This window comes from Candida tropicalis (assembly GCF_000006335.3).
Source record: "Candida tropicalis MYA-3404 genomic scaffold supercont3.6, whole genome shotgun sequence".
NCBI lineage: Eukaryota > Fungi > Ascomycota > Pichiomycetes > Serinales > Debaryomycetaceae > Candida > Candida tropicalis.
Genome location: NW_003020058.1, coordinates 119590 through 138777, shown reverse-complemented (window position 1 = coordinate 138777; position 19188 = coordinate 119590). Strand labels below are relative to the sequence as shown.

General features: G+C 34.9%; 6 protein-coding genes across 6 annotated transcripts; 2 read left to right on the top strand and 4 right to left on the bottom strand. All coding sequences in view use genetic code 12, as the record gives it.

The window, feature by feature from the left end:
- Positions 1-476: 476 nt before the first annotated feature.
- WAR1 (War1p) lies at positions 477-3389 on the top strand (the record flags this gene model as incomplete). Its single annotated transcript, XM_002550007.1, has 1 exon — positions 477-3389. The coding sequence occupies one exon, from the start codon at positions 477-479 to the stop codon at positions 3387-3389; it is 2913 nt and encodes a 970-aa protein (XP_002550053.1).
- Positions 3390-3695: 306 nt separating this feature from the next.
- Positions 3696-4247, top strand: CTRG_04349 (uncharacterized protein; the record flags this gene model as incomplete). The annotated part of the gene is made up of 1 exon (XM_002550006.1): positions 3696-4247. One exon carries the CDS (start codon positions 3696-3698, stop codon positions 4245-4247), a length of 552 nt encoding a protein of 183 aa, XP_002550052.1.
- An 87-nt stretch (positions 4248-4334) lies between these two features.
- Positions 4335-6095, bottom strand: STR2 (cystathionine gamma-synthase; the record flags this gene model as incomplete). Its single annotated transcript, XM_002550005.1, has 1 exon — positions 4335-6095. The coding sequence occupies one exon, from the start codon at positions 6093-6095 to the stop codon at positions 4335-4337; it is 1761 nt and encodes a 586-aa protein (XP_002550051.1).
- Positions 6096-6619: 524 nt separating this feature from the next.
- Positions 6620-9751, bottom strand: HMG1 (hydroxymethylglutaryl-CoA reductase (NADPH); the record flags this gene model as incomplete). Its single annotated transcript, XM_002550004.1, has 1 exon — positions 6620-9751. The coding sequence occupies one exon, from the start codon at positions 9749-9751 to the stop codon at positions 6620-6622; it is 3132 nt and encodes a 1043-aa protein (XP_002550050.1).
- A 1093-nt stretch (positions 9752-10844) lies between these two features.
- On the bottom strand, positions 10845-12131 carry CTRG_04346 (peptidylprolyl isomerase; the record flags this gene model as incomplete). The annotated part of the gene is made up of 1 exon (XM_002550003.1): positions 10845-12131. One exon carries the CDS (start codon positions 12129-12131, stop codon positions 10845-10847), a length of 1287 nt encoding a protein of 428 aa, XP_002550049.1.
- A 2085-nt stretch (positions 12132-14216) lies between these two features.
- CTRG_04345 (uncharacterized protein) lies at positions 14217-18494 on the bottom strand (the record flags this gene model as incomplete). Its single annotated transcript, XM_002550002.1, has 1 exon — positions 14217-18494. One exon carries the CDS (start codon positions 18492-18494, stop codon positions 14217-14219), a length of 4278 nt encoding a protein of 1425 aa, XP_002550048.1.
- Positions 18495-19188: the final 694 nt, after the last annotated feature.

Sequence of the window (19188 nt, the reverse complement as noted above, 5' to 3'; positions counted from 1 at the left end):
GATAAAATAAAAATTAAAGACTTGTGACTAACTAGCAATACAAAAAAAAATAGAGGAAGCGAATTTCGATTTCTTTAAAGAAATTATTTATTTTCTTCTACACTTCTTTCTTCCTTCCTTCCTTCCTTTAAATTTAACAGTTACTTCAATTTGGTAAATTTTTTGTTTGTTTTAGATTTTAATTTGAATTGACATATTCATTTGATATCTGATATTTACATATTCCTACATTCAACTGCTCCCACGGCTACTTGTGAATCATATACACACTGATAGTTCCTTGTCCCGGATCTACACTGAATTCTCACATTTAAAATCTCACAAAGGTCACACAGGAAAAAAAAAGAAAACGAAAATTTTTCTTTAATTTGGGTCCTTATTCTTTTTTTTTATTTTGCAATTTAACTTTTATACCATACTTTCAACTACTATTAATTTTAGAAACATTATTTCCACACATAATACTATACCGGACCATGTCATTAGTAAAGGATTCAACCCCAGTACAGCATTCGTCTAGTTTAAACGATACTTCAGCTTCACTACTAAAAAGATCCACCTCCACAAAACTCAAGAAATCAGAGTCAGAATCAGAAGTATCCAATAAGAAGCCTAAAGTTACAAGAAGATCAGTTGCTTGTAAAAGCTGCCATTCTTTAAAAGTTAAATGCAGTCCATCTGATCCGAAAAACCCTGCCTCACCTTGTATAAGATGTGTCAATGCTGGAAGAAGATGTGATATCGATTTAAATCAAACCCGCAAAAGAAGAAAAAAGGCGGAAATCTTAGAAGCAAGGAGATTGGCTGAACTTCAACAACATCATGAAAGTGAAGAAGATGACCATGACGGATCATATGAACAAGAACAGCCACAACAGCCACTTCCTACATTGGCAATTGCACCTATGGCTGGCTTTTTAAGTGCCCCCGACTCAACAAGTTCTTCTGCAATGCAATCGGCAATTCAATCTTCAGTACAATCAACTATTCAATCCCCCTCAAGATTTGATTTAATTCCATCTCTGATTTCTAGATCACAAGCAGGTTCAACTATTCCACCAGTTCCAAGCAATCTTAACCCAAATTCTTCATCTAGTCAATCCCCTCCATTAATACAACAACAGGTCAAGCAACAATCCCCAGCTTCTCAATTATCATCGCCTCATAATGGCAATTATGTGGGTGAGGAATCTGCTTCTCCTGGATCTAAAGATTCAGAGATCATACAATTAAAACAAAGAATCAAATTTTTAGAATCTCAACTAGCAACCAAATCTCAAGTTAATAGATTGAGGAATGTTGAAACAACGTCAGATGGACAATCTCCTCCTTTTGTTTCCAAATTTGATTTAGAAAGTGAGATCAACACGTTAGCAGAATCATCGGCAAAATTGACTGATTTAACTAACCAATTGAACGAATCCGCTTCAAGAAGAATCCAACTCGTATCAGCAAAAGAGCCTGTCGATCTTATATCTAAAGGGATAATTTCTGCTGAAGAAGCTCAGGAGAGATTAATTCTCTATAGAGAGAAAATTTACGTTCAACATCCAGTTATCGAAATACCTGATAATATCTCTGCATTGGATCTACTGCGATCACAGCCATTTTTGTTTAATAGTATAATGTCTGCAACTAATTTGAGGTCCCAATACAGCAGTATTGATACAGCATTAGCCATTGATAATGAAGCAATTAAATCAATCGCTGTTGAAGTTATGGTTGTTGGTACTAAATCAGTTGAATTGGTCAAATCTTTTTTGGTGTTGTGTTTATATTATAATTCTCCAGAATTATTCAGACAGCGTCGATATCATATGTTAAACACAATTTGTGTTTCTTTGTTACACGATTTGGGAATATTTGCTCGTCCAATTTACTCCTTTAACCAACTGGAGGGAACTGTTAGACAAGAAACCCCTACTGCCGAAAAGATGAATGATGAATACCGATCACTTGTTTTGATTACTTATTTCAGTACCGTGAGTATTTGTATCGTTTTGAGGAGATCAATTTACGTCAAGTGGACCCCCTATGTCGAAGAATGCTGTTCTATTCTTGAGAATTCCTCCGAAGAAAAATACAATAGAATAGCATTATTTGCAAGAATGAACTACATGCTAGAGAAAATTCATAACCTTATCCATTCATCTGATGTTAGTGAGAGGACATCGAACGCTGCTAGATACGTTATCCAAGAATTACAAAAGTCTTTGTTAGAAGTAAAACAGAATATAAGGCCAAATCAATACGCTTTGATGTCATACTACTATTCCATAGAAGCTTATTTGCATGAACCAATTTTGAGTGAAGTTTTCAGTAATGAGAACGAATTGGATACAAAAGCGGTTAAATCATTGTGCATCTGTACTACTTCATGTTTGAATGCATTGGATGAATATAGCAAGTTGACGCCCGAAGATATTTCATTGATGCCTTTTCTGTTTGGTTCCAGAGTCATGTACACCATTGGTATGTTGTTGAGATTGAGATATTTGATCTTATCCTTGCCTTCTCATATTGATAAAGAATTGGTACCTAAAAGAGCAGTTACTACTATACAAAATGTTAGCAGATTAGTGGAACGTGCTAATATATTGAATCCAACAAACCATTATTTGACAAAAATGAGACTAGTTTTACAATTATTTATTCAGACTTATGCAACTCAAGTTCTTGATTTGTTAAGAAAGAATGGATCCACCCCACAGAATTTTAAACCAAATGATTCAGAAGTTCGTCAATTACGAGCATTGGCGAAGGAGTATAATGATGTGAGAGAGAATAGAAATTCATTGGTTTCAGATACTAGAGAAAGCGAGCCATTAGACGTTTTATCATATGCTGCAAGCTTTAGAAGAGACAATAATAATGATAATAATAATAATAATAATAATAATAATAGAAGTAACGGTATTTATAATGGATCGCCTGGATTACAAAAATGTGCTTCTGAAGAAGAAAGTAGGAGAAAATCTGTTCATTATCCTAATTTTGGATCAGTTGGAAATTCACCAAATACTCCTGCATCTACCCCTGCTCCAAACAGTTTCTTGAATGGACAACTGTTACAACAAATCCCACAAGTGCCTGTTCCTCCGCAACTTCAATCAAGACCATCAGCACAATTTCATCAATTTGGAGATGTTGTGCAACCAACTAATTTCCAAAACCCAGAATTTAGAAGTTTGAGATTACCTTCAATTTCAAATTCTTTAAATGTCAATAATTTAGCTAATCCTGATCAATTAGAAAACTCGTATCATGTTTTAAATGATGAATTCTGGTCAAACTTGTTAAGTAATGATAGTACAACGGATAAAATTAATTTCACTAGTAATAATTTTAATGGTAATTCCATTAATGATGACGTTTTTTTTATGAATTAAAGATGTTTCTTGCTTTTTTTTTTACCATTTGTTTTATTTTGTTTTTAAGTCTGATATTTACTTATCTTAATATATAATTATTTATTAAAAATCAGTGTTATCATAGCAGAAGTTTGATATATCGAGGCTTATTTTGCAGCCTCGTCAGTTGATTAATTATTGCACCACGTCGTTTAGTGCAGACAGCATCAAAAAAAAAAAAGGAATCAAAAATCAGTAGATCGCATGGAAATTTTTCAGACCACAATTCTTTGATTTTTTTTACAAAAAAAAACCAATAATCATAAATCTATTACCAACGATAATATGACAACACATAATAGATCAAGATTTTCATTTATAGATTTACTACGAATTTTAGGTGGGATTCTTTTCCTTAATGCATTTTTATCATGGTGGTTTACATCAACCTCTACATGGGGATATAAAGGAAAACTTCTTGATACAAACTATTTAATGTTTAAAGCATTTGGTAATCCTGTAAATTTAACGATTTCAGAATTGAGTCGTTATGATGGAACAAATAAAAGATTTCCAATTTATGTAGCTATAAATGGTCAAGTATTTGACGTTTCTGCATCTCCTTCAGTTTATGGCCCTAGTGGTCCTTATCATGGAGTTGCTGGTAAAGATGCTGCAAGAGTATTTGTTACGGGTTGTTTTAGAAAACCAGATGAATTCACTTATGATTTAAGAGGATTGGATGAAGAAGAAGTTTCTAGAGATTTGAAATCGTGGCAAGAATTTTTCATGAATCATAAAAAATATTGGCATGTTGGTGTTGTACAGCATGAGGAAATTAAAGGTGATCCACCAGAACCTTGTCAACATGTTAAATTCCCAGGAATGCATTCTTAAATAGGATCTACAATACTAATCAATCATAATGTAAAGATTTATTTTATTTAAAAAAAAAAAAATAATTATGCAATAATAAAGAAAAACCTATTGACTTTCCTCTAAACTTTTTTGTAAAACATCGAGTAAAACATCTGGGTCTTCTAATCCAATACTCATACGAATCAAATTTCTATCTACTCCCCATTGGGATATTTCATCCAACTCTTGGTAATGAGCTAATATGGCATATGGACATGCTAATGTGAAATTTGTTCCTAAGGAAGGACCTTTATGTAAGTTGACTGCATTGAAAAATTTGATAGCTTGTTCAGGACTGTTAAATAAAAATGATACTAAACCACCATATCCACCATCTTCATTTTTGATTTGATCATAATACTTTTTTGATTCAGATATACTTGGATAGTACACCTTTGCAATCAATGGTGAATTCACCAATAAATCAACAACTTTCTCAGATGTGGAATCAATTTTATGAACCCTTTCAACAAAATCACGAGAATTTCTTTCTAACCAAAGGGCATCTTCAGCCCAAAACAAGTCTTCATATTCCTTATCAAAAAATGCTTTCAAATCATTATAATATTTAGATAATGGATTCAAAAGTAATGAGCCAGCCAAAACATTTGAATCTCCAGAAAAAACTTTGGTTAATGATGACGCAACCATATCAGCAAACGGCAACACATGAATGTTTATGAAATTCCCAACGGTTTCATCAACCACAACAGCAAAGTTAAATTTATCTGCTAATTTTCTTATTCTTACTAAATTTGGAGTTTTCAAAAGTGGATTTGACGGACATTCACAGAAAAGTGCCATTATTTCTAATCCATTATTTAAATTTTCTTCCAAAGCATTTAATGATTCATCATCACCTAATCCCAAGAAATGAACTCCAGGGCCAAATTTCTTCAAAATATTCAAAGTATCAACATATGGGAATCCGAAACAAACGGACTTCTTTGGGGTTCCAAAAATATTCAATAATGCATGGTGAGCATAGAAAATGGATGCCATCCCAGAAGGAAACAAAAATACATCATCATCACTTAAATGTTTCCCTCTCTTGGCTTTTTCTAGAGCTTCTGGACTAATACTTGTCGAATGGTCAACTTTCCCAGCAATTCTTCTTTTCAAAGCTGCCTTTGCTTCAACTGCAAATTTCAAATCCAAAACACGGCCATATTTTTGTTCAATAAAATTATCGAAATCACGAACCACATCGTCTGCTCCATTGCCAACGACACTTGATGCTCTTGAAGCTGTAATTGAAGGTGAACGACTCTGGATTTGTCTGGTTTGAAACTCTTGTTTTAAGTTCCCCTTTAATGAAACTGCTGGTGATGTGTCTTTCTCGAATAATTCCTTCAAAATGTATTCCCCCATTCTTGAAGAAATACCTTCTCCAGAATGTTGCCAATAATTTTTAGCTAAATGATATTCAGATCTTGGGAAAAATATAACACCAAAAGTGGTTCCAATCATGGTAGATTTCTCAATTTCAGTGCTTGGATAAGGAGTACTCAATTGTAAGACCCTTACATTGAATTTACTAGGATTAACAGTATGATGCTTGATAAATTCTCGACATCGTTTAGCAACTTTATAACTTGGATAAACCATACACCTTTCACCTGGTCTACCATATTTGTCTTCAATATTTTGACACAACTTTTGAATCGAGGAATGAATAAAAAATCTAGGATAACCAGAATTCATTTTAGAAACCACCCAATCTTCACCCTCTTCATACCCTACAGTAGCTTCCCATGTAGGTAATGTGACAGACACGGCATGCGGAATATTTGGAATAGGAACTCCTATCTCTTGTGATGGCAGCATATTATAATGATTATCTTTTATTTGGGGAAAGGTGAAAAAGAAGAAAAAGTGAAAAAAAAAGGGGAAAGAGAAAGAACAGTATAATCAAACATTACATTTACAATTTTTTTTTTCCTTTGATTTGTCCAGAATGGCTGATACTGGACATCTCATATCTTAGTCTCAATTTAAACTTAATGACTCAATGAATAATGCGCGTTTTTTCTTTTTTTAGATCAAGTTTCTTTTTTTTATTAATGACTTGAGCATAATTTAATAACTTACAATACCAAATACAAACTTCCTGAGAATAGGGTTTTTATCATATTAGCTAGTGTGTTTATATTTATTTTAAGTATATATATATATCTGTGTGTGGATAGAAAATGGCTATAATCAGCATTTTTGTATAGCATCTCAATATTTGTCTTATTTACCCATTTCCATTGAATCGTCTTCATTGTTTCTCAAATGCCAGAAAGAAAAGAAAACCAAGGAATCGATATTCTTTTTCTTTTCATTCATAAAATGTTATTTTTCAAAATCTATGATTTTATACAATTAACTGATCCATCTTGAAGACGTTTTAAATCGTTACCATTGACGGCACCGTTTGGTTTACTGGTTCCGTTGGTTACAGGAGCTGGAGCAGCTGGAGTGGCAGCTTTACGGTTATGTTGCATATGAGATTGAACTAAATGACCAGCGGCTAAGGCAGAACAAAGTGATAATTCGGCAGCTAATACAGCGGAAGCAACAATCTTGGCCAATTGTCTTGCATTGTCACCAGGATTGGTTGGATGAGGACCACGAACACCTAATAATTCTAACATGGCACCTTGAGGTTCCAAAATAGTACCACCACCAATAGTACCGACTTCAATAGATGGCATAGAAACTGAAATTTGTAAATCACCAGTTTCTTTGTTCTTTTCCATCAAAGTAATACAGTTAGATGATTCGACATTTTGTGCAGGATCTTGACCACAAGCCAAATAAACAGCAGTAACCAAGTTGGCAGCATGGGCATTAAATCCACCAACAGAACCGGCCATGGCTGAACCGACCAAGTTTTTGGAAATATTCAATTCAACTAAAGCGTCGACATCAGACTTCAATACTTTAGTAACAACTTCAGCAGGAATTGTTGCGGCAGCGACAATTGATTTACCTCTACCTTCGATCCAGTTAATGGCAGCAGGTTTTTTATCAGTACAATAGTTACCTGAAACAGAAACAACTTCCATATCATCCCAGCCACATTCTTCAACCATATATTTCAAGGAATATTCAACCCCCTTTGAGATCATATTCATACCCATAGCATCACCGGTGGTAGTTCTGAATCTAACAAACAATGAGGTACCAGCAAGTGCAGTTTGGATATGTTGCAAACGAGCAAATCTTGATGTGGAATTGAAAGCTTTCTTGATAGTAGTTTGACCTTCTTCGGAATCAATCCATAATTTAGCAGCACCAGCTCTCTTCAATGTTGGGAAACGAACACAAGGACCTCTAGTCATACCATCTTTTGTCAAAACAGTTTCAACACCACCTCCAGCATTGATAGCTTTACAACCACGCATAGTAGAGGCAACAAGACAACCTTCAGTAGTAGCCATAGGAATGTGGTATGGCTTTCCGTCAATAACTAAAGGACCGGCAACACCAACTGGAATTGGCATGTACCCAATAACATTTTCACAACAAGCTCCAAAAACTCTATCATAATCATAATGAGAATATGGCAAACGGTTAGATTCCAATACTGGCGCGTTAGCTAATTTTGCAATAGCCTTACGACGAACAGCAACAGCTCTCTTATTATCACCCAATTGTTTTTCCAATGCATATAATGGCAATTTACCACCAACAACCAAACTTGAAACTTCGTCATTAGATAAAGTCTTGACTTTTCCTTCCTTAAGAATTTTAGTACATTCTTCAAGTGGTAACAATTTAACTGGAGCTTTGATTTCAAGTTCTTCGCTGGAAGTTTCTTCGTCTTCCTCGTCTTGTTCTGGAATTGATCTTGGGATAGATGGTTTGTTTTGTTTAACTGGAACATTTGCTTCGGCAGCAACAACTTCTTTTGGACGAGACATTTCTTGGTCAATCAACTTACGGGTGGCAGAAACTTGGAAACGAGCAGCATTCAAAAAGTAAACGTTTGTAAAAATAGATATGAACAAAACAAACACAATACACTTGGAAATCAAACTATCTCTAATAGCACTGCTGACTTTACTTAAAGTCAAGTAGATTATATCTTCAAATTGAACAACAATTCCTGATGGCATGTAGAAAGTAGTTGGCAAAATAGTAACCACAGTACCTTTTCTGCCAATTGGAATGGAGTTAGAAATATCTTCAGTTAAAAGTGGAACATTACTAAGGAATGAGAAACTTCCACGGGCACCTCCATCTGAAGTATTGTATAACCATGAACTACCCAACCAAAATGCATGGAAGGCGAAAAAACCGAGACTCATGATAACTTTAAAGTAAACAATTGAAGAGCTATTAGACTTGAAGAAATTGGTTTCGTTTGGATGTTCGATAGTTGCATTTCTTTCAGCAACTCTAGCAGCAACTAATGATGAAATACCGTCTTCTTCCAAAACGTATTGCAAATCTTGAGTACGACGTGCACGGTTGATTTCAACTTTCAAGGCCAAGATGGCTGAAAAGAAAGTGTAAACAGAAATAATATCAAAGGACAAAATCAATGCACCCAAGATACAGAAGTTTCTTAACCCTTTCAATTCATTCCCATAAGCCGCACAGGCGAGAAATCCAACAATGACAACCAAATGGTCTCTCAAGATGAATATACATTGGGAGGAAACAGCCTTACCGACAACATGAGGAACATCTTCTGGCGATGAAGTCGATGCCTTGGCAACGCTAGTGGTGATGGCTACTTTGTGCTTGAATCCAATAATGGCAACCAAAAATGGGATACATTCAGAAAGACTTCTCAAGGAAACTTTAGCATCCAAAAATTTGTTTGCGACCACTAAAGCAAACAAAAATGCAAATGTGGAAGAAGTTAAAGTACCAAATGCCAACCAAAATTTAGATCCAATACGTCTCATCTCAACGAAAACCTTAATCAAAGAATACCACATGCCAAGATAGGCAACAAAAACTAAAATAATATCGAAATTATCAGCATTGTGAATAGCATCTTGAATTTTGCGGAAACCGTATCTAGCATAATCATAGTATTTGGAGATTTTATCGTTATTTCTAGCCTTCCAAGTAACACCATTTTCGGTAAACACACTTAATCCTTCTAATGTGGATCCTGCATTTTCAGATGGGACAATTAAAATTTGTTCATTGTTTGAAATCTTAATAGCGTTTGGAATATGTGGAATTGCATCATGGAATCTTCTAAATCTCAATGGGATGACGCTGATTTGGTTGGCATTGGCATATTCAGTAGTATCATGAATTTCAATCCATTTATCCAAATCTGAGGCCGAGCCTTGTGGATGGTAATAACTAACACCGGTTTTGTATTGAGTTCTAATATGTTCTGGGACATAGTCATCGATGATGGATAAGTATGCAATGGATGCCAATAATGCTGGTATCACCATAAAGTGAATAGGTCTATGGGCAGCCGTTTGGGCTATTCTTCCACTTGCTTCGGTAATAAAATTTAGCATGGCAATTCTTCAGAAGATAAACTGTTGAATTAAGTATGGATCAAATGGGATTATCTTACGTGATGGAGCCTAGATGACTTAGATTGAATGTTGGTAAATCTGAAACTTTTTTTTTCTGTCTTTCTCTCTTTGTCTTTCTCACGCCCAAATTAATTTGTAGCGTCAATCTTTCTGAGATGTGATCGGTTGATGTTGTTGGGACAAAAAAGAAATTTTTTAGTGATAATCTGGACGCACAGTACAAGACGTGTTACCTGATGGTACAATTAACTAAAAAAAAAATAGGAATCAGATACAAATAATTGTATTAACAAAAGATACCAGTCGATAGAATGGAAAAAAAAAAAGAAAAATTCAATTGTTCTTCTTGACTGAAATTCTGTCAAATAATCGAAAACTTGAAAAATGTACACGTCGTGAAAGAAAAATTTTTCTTTAAAAAAAAAAATCTACTAACCTAACGATATATGGTATGTGGAGTTTTCAAGGAATAGTTAGCAAAACTTTCACCAGCAAAAAAAAAAAGCAAAATATGAATAGTTCTATTTTAAAGACGATTCCAATGGTTGAATATTGAATCGGTTATAATCCTTAAGAAAGAAAATAAGTTGTATATATTATCAGATCAGCTTTTTCTTCTTTTTCTGTATTCATTATTTTTTTTTTTTTGGGATATGTTTCTCTTAATATATGAAAAACGTTTTATTACAGTTTCTCAGTCAAATTATGGTTAATTGCTCGTATGGAACTTTAATTAAGTAGTAGAAAAAAAAAGATGTGAGACGCGAATTTATACGACGAGAGTTTTCTCCACCTCTTTGTGAAGCTCGAAATTGTCATCAGAATTCTACTGGCTGACAGATGATCTTACATAAGCATAAATTTGAGAGGGCGGAAACCACAGCTCTGATGATCTTAGGGTCTTTCGTATATCAACTTCAGACTCGTATTCACCTCCCCTACAGTCAGCGTACCTTTAACAATTTTGTATTTTATTTTAATATTCTCTTATTAATTTAACATTGTATATATTGTCTAACGAAAAAAAATCAGTAACTATTAGTCACGTGTTCCAGTCTAGTGAACTGTTAATCTATTTCAAAGAAACCAATTTAATGTCAAAAGTCAATTCAGAGTTGGCTGGGATACCTGGTAAAGCTTGAGAACCGTAACCCATCTTTGGTGGAATAATAACTCTTCTTTCACCACCAACAGCCATACCAGTGACACCTAAATCGAAACCTTTGATACATTCACCTTTACCCAATTTGAAGGTAAATGGTTTACCTGAAGTGTTCTTGTCGAAAACTTGGCCGTTCTTCAATTTACCAATGTATCTAATACCAACTCTGCTGCCAGATTTAGCAAGTGGACCAGATCCAACTTTTCTGTCTTCAGTTACAACACCACCCAATAAGGTCTTGGTTGGGAATTTCTTGTCACCGTTCTTTTCAGCTTTCTTGTCTTTTTTGTCAGCCTTTTTGTCAGCCTTCTTTTCAACCAAAGTGGAACCAGTTGGGCCTTGTTCTAATTCTTTGGTGAATTGGACAGATTTCTTTTCTTCTTTCTTTTCATTCTTCTTAGCCTTCTTGGATTTTTTGGATTCTTCTTCTTCAGCAGCTCTCTTTTTTGCTGGTTTTGATTCTTCAACAACGATTTCTTCTTCGATTTCTTCAATCTTTGGAGTGGAATCTTCTTCTTCTTCTTCAGAATCATCTTCATCGATTTCATCATCATCCAAAGGAGCACCGTAGATAATTTCGTCTTCATCTGGAGTTAAATTGTATTCATCATCGTCATAGTCTTCGTCATAATCTTCTTCTTCACTATCTTCATCATCTGGATGTTGAACGTAGTTACCAGTCAAGTGAATTGGGTAAGAACCGGTGACAACAAAGTAAACTTCTTCGGATGGTGTAATAGTTAAATCAAGAGTTTGTTGGTATTGAGTTTTTGGAGACAAAGTACAAACAACGAATTCAGAAATGTCACCATCTTCTTCGTCTTCTTCTTCATCTTCATCATCTTCGTCTTCTTCTTCATCTTCATCTTCTTCTTCTTCTTCTTCTTGAACCTTTTTCTTACCATTGGATTTCTTTGGTTTCTTTTCTTCTTCTTCTTCGTCATCATCTAATTCGTCTTCTTCATCACTGGCTTCTTCGGCTTCTAAATCAGCCAAGTCATCCATATCATCAAGGAAGTCATTGGATTTTTTCAAGATTCTTAAAGTAGATGGTTCTGCCTTGTCATCTGCAGCTTCTGGATCCAAAGCAGCTAAAGTGATTCTAATGGTGACTGGGAAGTCATCTTCAATTGCTGGAACTGGGTTGAATGGTTGCAAGTTCAAGTTATAAGTAGCTAATGGAAGTAATTCAGACATCTTTAAAGTCAATTAGGTTAATGTAGAAAGTAATAGAAATTAGTGGAAAAAAAAATTTTGTGCAGCTTTTTTTTTCTTTCCCTTTACTAGCATTTGCGATGGGATGGTTGCTTGCAATACACAGTGAGAAATAAAATGGAAAAATAATATGTGTGAGAAGATCATTCATTTTCCAGGTCGAAGATTTGCAATTCACGTGGGCCTAGACTAGTGCCACTAATAAAGATTAATTCGTAGGTTACAACGGTTCAAGCAACCATCATTAACTACAATATAACTCCCCTTCATCTAACCATATCGTTTACGCTTTTTAAATATTTTATATGTATTAAATATACAAAATGAATAAAAGTAAGATACACCGATTAAAAAAAATTTAGTTGTTGTTTTTTGACAGCAACCTAATATATAAAAACAAAAAGCAAACAAAGATACTTAAATATGAGATATCTATCTCATTGTCCCAAAACATTATACAGACTCCCAAAGATAATGAAAACAAATATACTCAACAATATCGTTCATCTACTTTAATACTAGGCCACATAGATATTTACCATGAACATTAGTTTGTATTTTAAAATTATTCCCTACTTCGAGACTAACTTAGAATTTCAACAAGTGTGGTCTGTCACCGTTCTTCAAGGAGAAAGAAGCAGCCAAGTATTGTTTCAATAATGGGGTCTTTTTGATTTCAGACAATAAAGCAGCGTCAACAGTTTTTTGGTCAGCAACTCTTTCAGCTTTAACTTCTTTCTTTGGAGCAGCTTCATCAAAGAATTCAGCTTCGGATTTCTTAGATTTAGAAGATTTTTCTCTGGCAAAGTATTCAACGTTGAATTTGGAAACATCAACACCAGAAACATTGACCTTGGTAGAAGTAGCAATGACGTATCTAGCGTTAACTCTTCTCAATGGAACACCGTTAACTTTGAATGGACCAGAAACCAATAAGGTGTTGTCTTCCAAGTTCTTCAAGTAAACAACTCTCTTACCTCTGAATCTACCAGCCAACAAAATTAAAACAGTACCTGGAACTAAAGAGGCACGTAATTTTTGTGGACGAGCGGTTTTTCTAGCTTGTCTTGGAGCTGGAACGTCTTCTGATTGGTACCACTTTGGAGCCTAAATTAAAAAATAAAAATGTTAGTATTAATTATTGGTCAACATATTAGGTAAAACAGTAATGAAAAATATACAATAAAAGATAGTTAGGAAATTATAAAAACAAACATCTTGTATAATTCTCTCTCTATTTCATTTGGTTTCCTTCCTCTAGTAGTTGTTGTGCTAAACTATTCTGATATTTATCTTCCTAAATGGGTTGAAAATTATTCCTCATGAATACAACTCATGATTTATAGGTATCTATCCATCCATATTCTGTAAATTCAATCCAACTATCTATATTCATATCATTTCATTCTCCATAATCATATCTAAACATACAACTGAACTCATTTTTGACTCTATTATGTTAGTTGGTATACAAATTAAATGAAAACTAGTAAGAATAAATTTTGCAAAAAGCTTTTTTTTCGCTAGTATTGTGCAAGCGGTGAGAGTGTGTGTCTGTGTGTGTGAGAGAAAGGTAAGTGAAAGAGAATTGTGAGTAACTCAGGGCAATGCGAGGGAGTGTGTACAGGAACCCAAAACGCTTACGTCCAAACAACGAAAATTTTTGGTAAAAATTTTGTGTGAGCAGGCGAAAAAAAAAAAAAATTAGAAATTAACTAGCAAAATAGAGTAATAGATTAGTAGTTCTTAGTGCGAAATTCTGTATACAAAATACTGCAGGTAGTGGATTTAGGGCTATAGCCCTATTATTACTGATCTCAACGAAAAGCAAAAAAAAAATTAAATTCTGCGACACTTCTTGTTCTCTATTTTGCAGCAACTAACCAGATAAGGGTATAAGTCTGATATATTCAAAGTATCCTATACATTTCAACTAATAATAATAATAATAATAATAAAAACAATAACAACTATACAAAAAAAAATGCAAATATACAATTACAAATGAGTGACAAAGAAAGTAAAAAAAAAAGAAAATCAATCAATTACATGAAATCGTTCATAGCCTCATGTGAAGTATTTGACATTTATAATCAATTCAGCAGATCCAACTGGAATAGTTACATTTTCACTGACATTAACACAATTATTTAATTCCAAAATACCTTCACCCACAACAACTGATTTACCAAAAGTATGTTTTTCTCTCAAAACTAAGACTATTGAACCACTAGTAGTACTCTTGAACGGAACGCTTTCATTCCATTTATAAGAATCGCTGTTCTTGTCAAATTTAACACTTCTAGTTTTGATCAAAGTTTTTTCTTTGCTAGAAGTCTTCAAAAACGCTTTCACTTCCAAGTTCTCACCCCCAGCAATATTACGTGCCTCGACAATGGTCAATCTACCAGGGATAGCGTCAGCTCCATTTATACTGGCAGCAAAACTTGATGCAGCATCAGTCATACCTGTGGCAGCACTTACATTTCTAAAATGACCTTTCTTTGGACTGATATTGCCTTGGTTGCTGCCTTGTGGGCTGCCGTCTTGAGCAATAAATGGCAGTTGAGGAGGTGGTAAGTTGTGCTCACGGATGTTTGGCAAGGCATCAATACTTTCAATTTCATTATCTTGTTCTTTTCTGAATTCTTTTTCATCTTCAGGAATTTCGGCTTCGTTCTTGTTGCTATCGCCATTCGATGATTTACTTGGTGAAAGAGTAGAAGATTCTTCACCGCCTTCTTGGCTCTTTCTGCTTCTTCTGCTCTTGAAACCCTTAAGTAATCCATGTCCTTTACCCAATTGTTCGACAGCAGCACCAGCTCCATTAGCAGCAGCACCTCCAACACCATTGATGGCATTCCAGGAAGTTTCTGTAATGGCATCCATATTAACAGGCAAAACAGAGCTACAGTTCAATGGTGGTCTGATATATTCTGGGAAGAATGTCACTCTTAAGTTCACAGTACCTTGAGTATCCAATTTCGCTGTAAATGGTGTGGTTGTCAACGGAGGGATGTTGGAAATGTCCAAATTAGCCATCCCTAATAATTCATCTGGATGGGTAAGATCCCAATCGTACACTTCCACCAACAAGATTTGTCTAGATCTAGAAATCATTGGGAATTCAGCAGTTTCATTCCAAGTTGGATCCAAAGTCTTTCTCTTCTTATCGGTCTTGAACACCTTAACCCCGTCAACTTGAACAACACAAATTGGATCAGATTTACCATTGGAGTCAACAGCCTTCAAGTTTTCTGCACCGATAATTTCTAATTTAACCTTACCGACATCCAAAATAGTGTCCAATGGAGCTAATTTAACTGGAGATGGAATAAATTCTAATTGGACATCAATGTAGTTACGGTTACCGAGATTCAATCTGATTGGCTTTTCAAATGATTTTTCATAGATCTCAATAGTACTGTACATCTTTTCAACTAACACTTGGCTTTCTTCAGTGACTTCAACAGCTTTTGCAACTCTGAATATCAAATTGGAGTTAGGTAAATCACGCACAAATGTTTCACCAATAGAAGATGTGGTAAGTCTCTTACCTTCAGCACGTGGAGAAACGCCTGATGGGAAAGCATGCTCGTCAAATAATGTGTGAACATAGACGTCAGCTCTTTCAAATTCACCACCAACTAAATGAACAGCCATAGTACCAGCCCTGTACTTAATTGCATCTTCCAATTTCAATTCAACCTTCGGTGGTTCTCTGATATGATGATCTTCGATTTCAACCCATTCAAATTCGTCTGGGTTTTCTTTATACAATTTTTCATCTCTAGCATATTTTTCCTTTTCTCTTTCTTCTGTTTCTTCTAATTGCTTGAAGTATTCAACTTTATTGTGCAATTGGGATAACGAATAAATTGGAATGGTTGGATAGAAGGAAACAGAATAGAAAATGGAACCAACTGGTTCGGTATTGAATAAAACAGGTTGTTCGATAACCTCACTGGAACCATCGTATCCCAAGTAGTATCCTTCGTCATTCTTTCTCAAGAAATCTGCGATGTTAACAGCTGCAGTACCTAATGATCTGTCTTTACCTTCAGGTTCGGCATCCATAAGTTCAAGCAAATAGTGTTGATGCTCATTAGCCACTGGCAAAAAGTAAACAGAATCCCATTCTGGATTGACAGTCTCAGCAAATGTGGTTGTTTTAGCTCTCAATTTACCATTCAATAAAACTCTAACATATGGATCAACGTAACCAACAGATTCTAAATTCTTAAGACCCTTGGCACCTCTAACGTGTAATCTCATACCACCAATAGGAGCGTTGACAACAACCTTTGAACTTGTAGCTTCGTCAATTGCCAATGGTTTCCAGCCAGCAGTGAGTCTAACTTTTGGAGCAGGTGCATCTTTGGAAATTGTAGGGCATGTGAACCATTGTTGACCTCTTTTAGTTTCAAAAATAACATCTTGTAAATTAACTTCCAAGTTGGCAACAATGTTGTCATCAACGGAATCTCTAACCAACACTTGAATAGATGTGTCTGCCTTTTGGAAAATTAAACTTTCAAATGACTCATTCCATGAAGGTTCATTGGTTTGTCTCAATCTACGACAGGTCTTGACCTTTTCGTTGTTAACAAAAATTTCAGCATATGGGTTCAACAAACCAATGGCAGAGTTTGAAATATCCAAATCCCTAGCCTCATGTAAAGTCAATTTCATAATACCAACTTCATTATCAGTGTTAACTTCTTTGGTACCATCCTCTAATGTAGTAGGTTCAATAGTTGGGAAGTATTTAATATCCAATTCAACTTTACCAACAACTTTACCTCCTTCCATGATATTTTTAGTTATACCTTGAATATTTTCCTGTTGCAACAATTCGCCTAATCCAAATTCACAGTTACCAATTAATTGATCATCCATCTTATCTTCAATGAGATTGTAAACATTGAAGTTCAAAAAGTTTCCTTCCAATTGATTAACCAAAATAGTCTTGGTTTCCATGAAAACAGGATCATTGACCAATTTCTTGGTTTTGGTTCTCTCGTCAATCTTGGCATTGTTTGACACTTTGATCTGGACATAAGGATTAAGACTCTTTGGCTTAGTGGCACTACCAGTTTTCAATTTCTTACAGCGTTTAACGGTAACTTCCACAACACCAACCGAGTCGTTCGATTGGGCAGCCATAATTTCTTCGACATCAATATCCAATGAATTTGGTGCATACAACATTGGTCTTAATGTAGAGTGAATAATACCATTGACAAATTTGGACAAACCTGGGATAAAAGACATAATATCGATACCAAAAGTATCACCACCAACTGGTTTCAAGGCATAATCAATATCTGGTGGTTCCAAAAATTGAATAGACACCATCTTGACATGAGGGAAATTTTGAGAAAGTCTCAATTTAACCTTCATTCTACCAGTAAAAGACATATCCTCAACAAGGATTGGCAAGGTCTTGGTGACAAAACCTTTACCAATGGTAACACCAAGAGCAACTTTTGGATCAATTTTTCTCTTGATTTCATTTTTGGTCATGTCATCGGTATCATTTGGAGCAAAGGAGAAAGCCCAATCCATTTCAATCACATCTTGAGTAGTCTTGGAGTAAGATTTGATGGAGTTGACTCTTGGAGCTTTAGAACCCAAAGTAAATTCATCCAAAGTCAATTTATCAATACCAAAACCTGGAGCTTGGTCTTTCAAAATCTCGTTGGTTTGGAACATAACTGTTTCAGAGAATGCTGGCATATAAATGACCCAGAACTTATCTAAAAATGAATTCATCCATTCCATGGTTTCCAACTCATTGGCCAAACGATCATCGGCTTTAATTCTAGTTAAATCGTCTCTGATGTTACGATTGAATCTTCTCATTTCACCACGATAGACGGAGTTTGTAAACAATAATACAACCCCAAGGGACAAAATGCCTCCTCCAATTCTTGCAAACAACCAAGCAAAAAAACAAGTTCCAATCATCAAGGAACAATTCCAGTACCAATCACCATAGAAATGGTCAATGATATAAGATTCCACTTGTTTGGTGTTTTGCAATAATGCCTTCTTGTCACTAGTATCTTTGATGTCCCATCCACCAACATTCTTCCATGAGAAAGTAGTATTGTCTCTAATTCTTGTAGAATGGGCGGCTTTAGGAGCTTCGGGTGGGGCTTGTTTTGGTGGTCTTGGGTGGTTATTGGAGCCATTGAGTGATGAAGTTTGGTTGTTTATATCTGAATGAGCCTTCTTGTTAAATTCATCAATGTCCTCCTTGTTGGCAATGGACCCTTCTGGGCCATTTTCTCTTGGCTTATCCTGTTTCTGCTGTTTCTGTTCCTCTGACTGTAAAGACATGTTAGTAAAACCGAGCTATTCAATTGATGTTTTGTCAATGTGCATATAGGAATACTATCGTAACAACTTTCTTTTCTCTAATTGCTAAGGTATTGTCCTAATGACCCATTCGTGGGGAGGTGAGATCATCAGTCGATGCGACATAAACCAAACACACTCACTAACAAAACTTCGAAAAAAAAAAAAAAAATAAAAAGGAAAATAATAATTGATCCTAGAATATAACATACTTGACTATTAGTACTCATTGAGGGTTGGTATTAGTTGATTTATTGATGAGTAAAACCAATCAATTGGTAAAATTTGGAAACAACAATTGATAATTGAGATAGATAGGAAGAAAAAAAGCAAGAAAGAAATACAAAAAAAAAAATAGAATAGCAATACGTTTTAAAAACAAATAAATTCTGTTAAACCAAATGAAATTCGGAATCTGAAATTTCCCCTTTTTTTTTGTGGTGTATTAATTATTGTTGTTGTTGTTGTTTTTTCTTTGTCTGTCTGTCATTGCTTTTGGTGTGTATGGGATGAACACTTTTGTGTGATTTAATTACACGTAGGAATGTGTAGAGCAACCGATCATTTTTCCTTTTAACTAGGAAAATACATCGCCTACTTTTTATTTTTTTGTTGTCCTACATTTTATCTTTAAGCCCATGGACGTGTACACACAATTGTTTTATCTTGCCCAGGT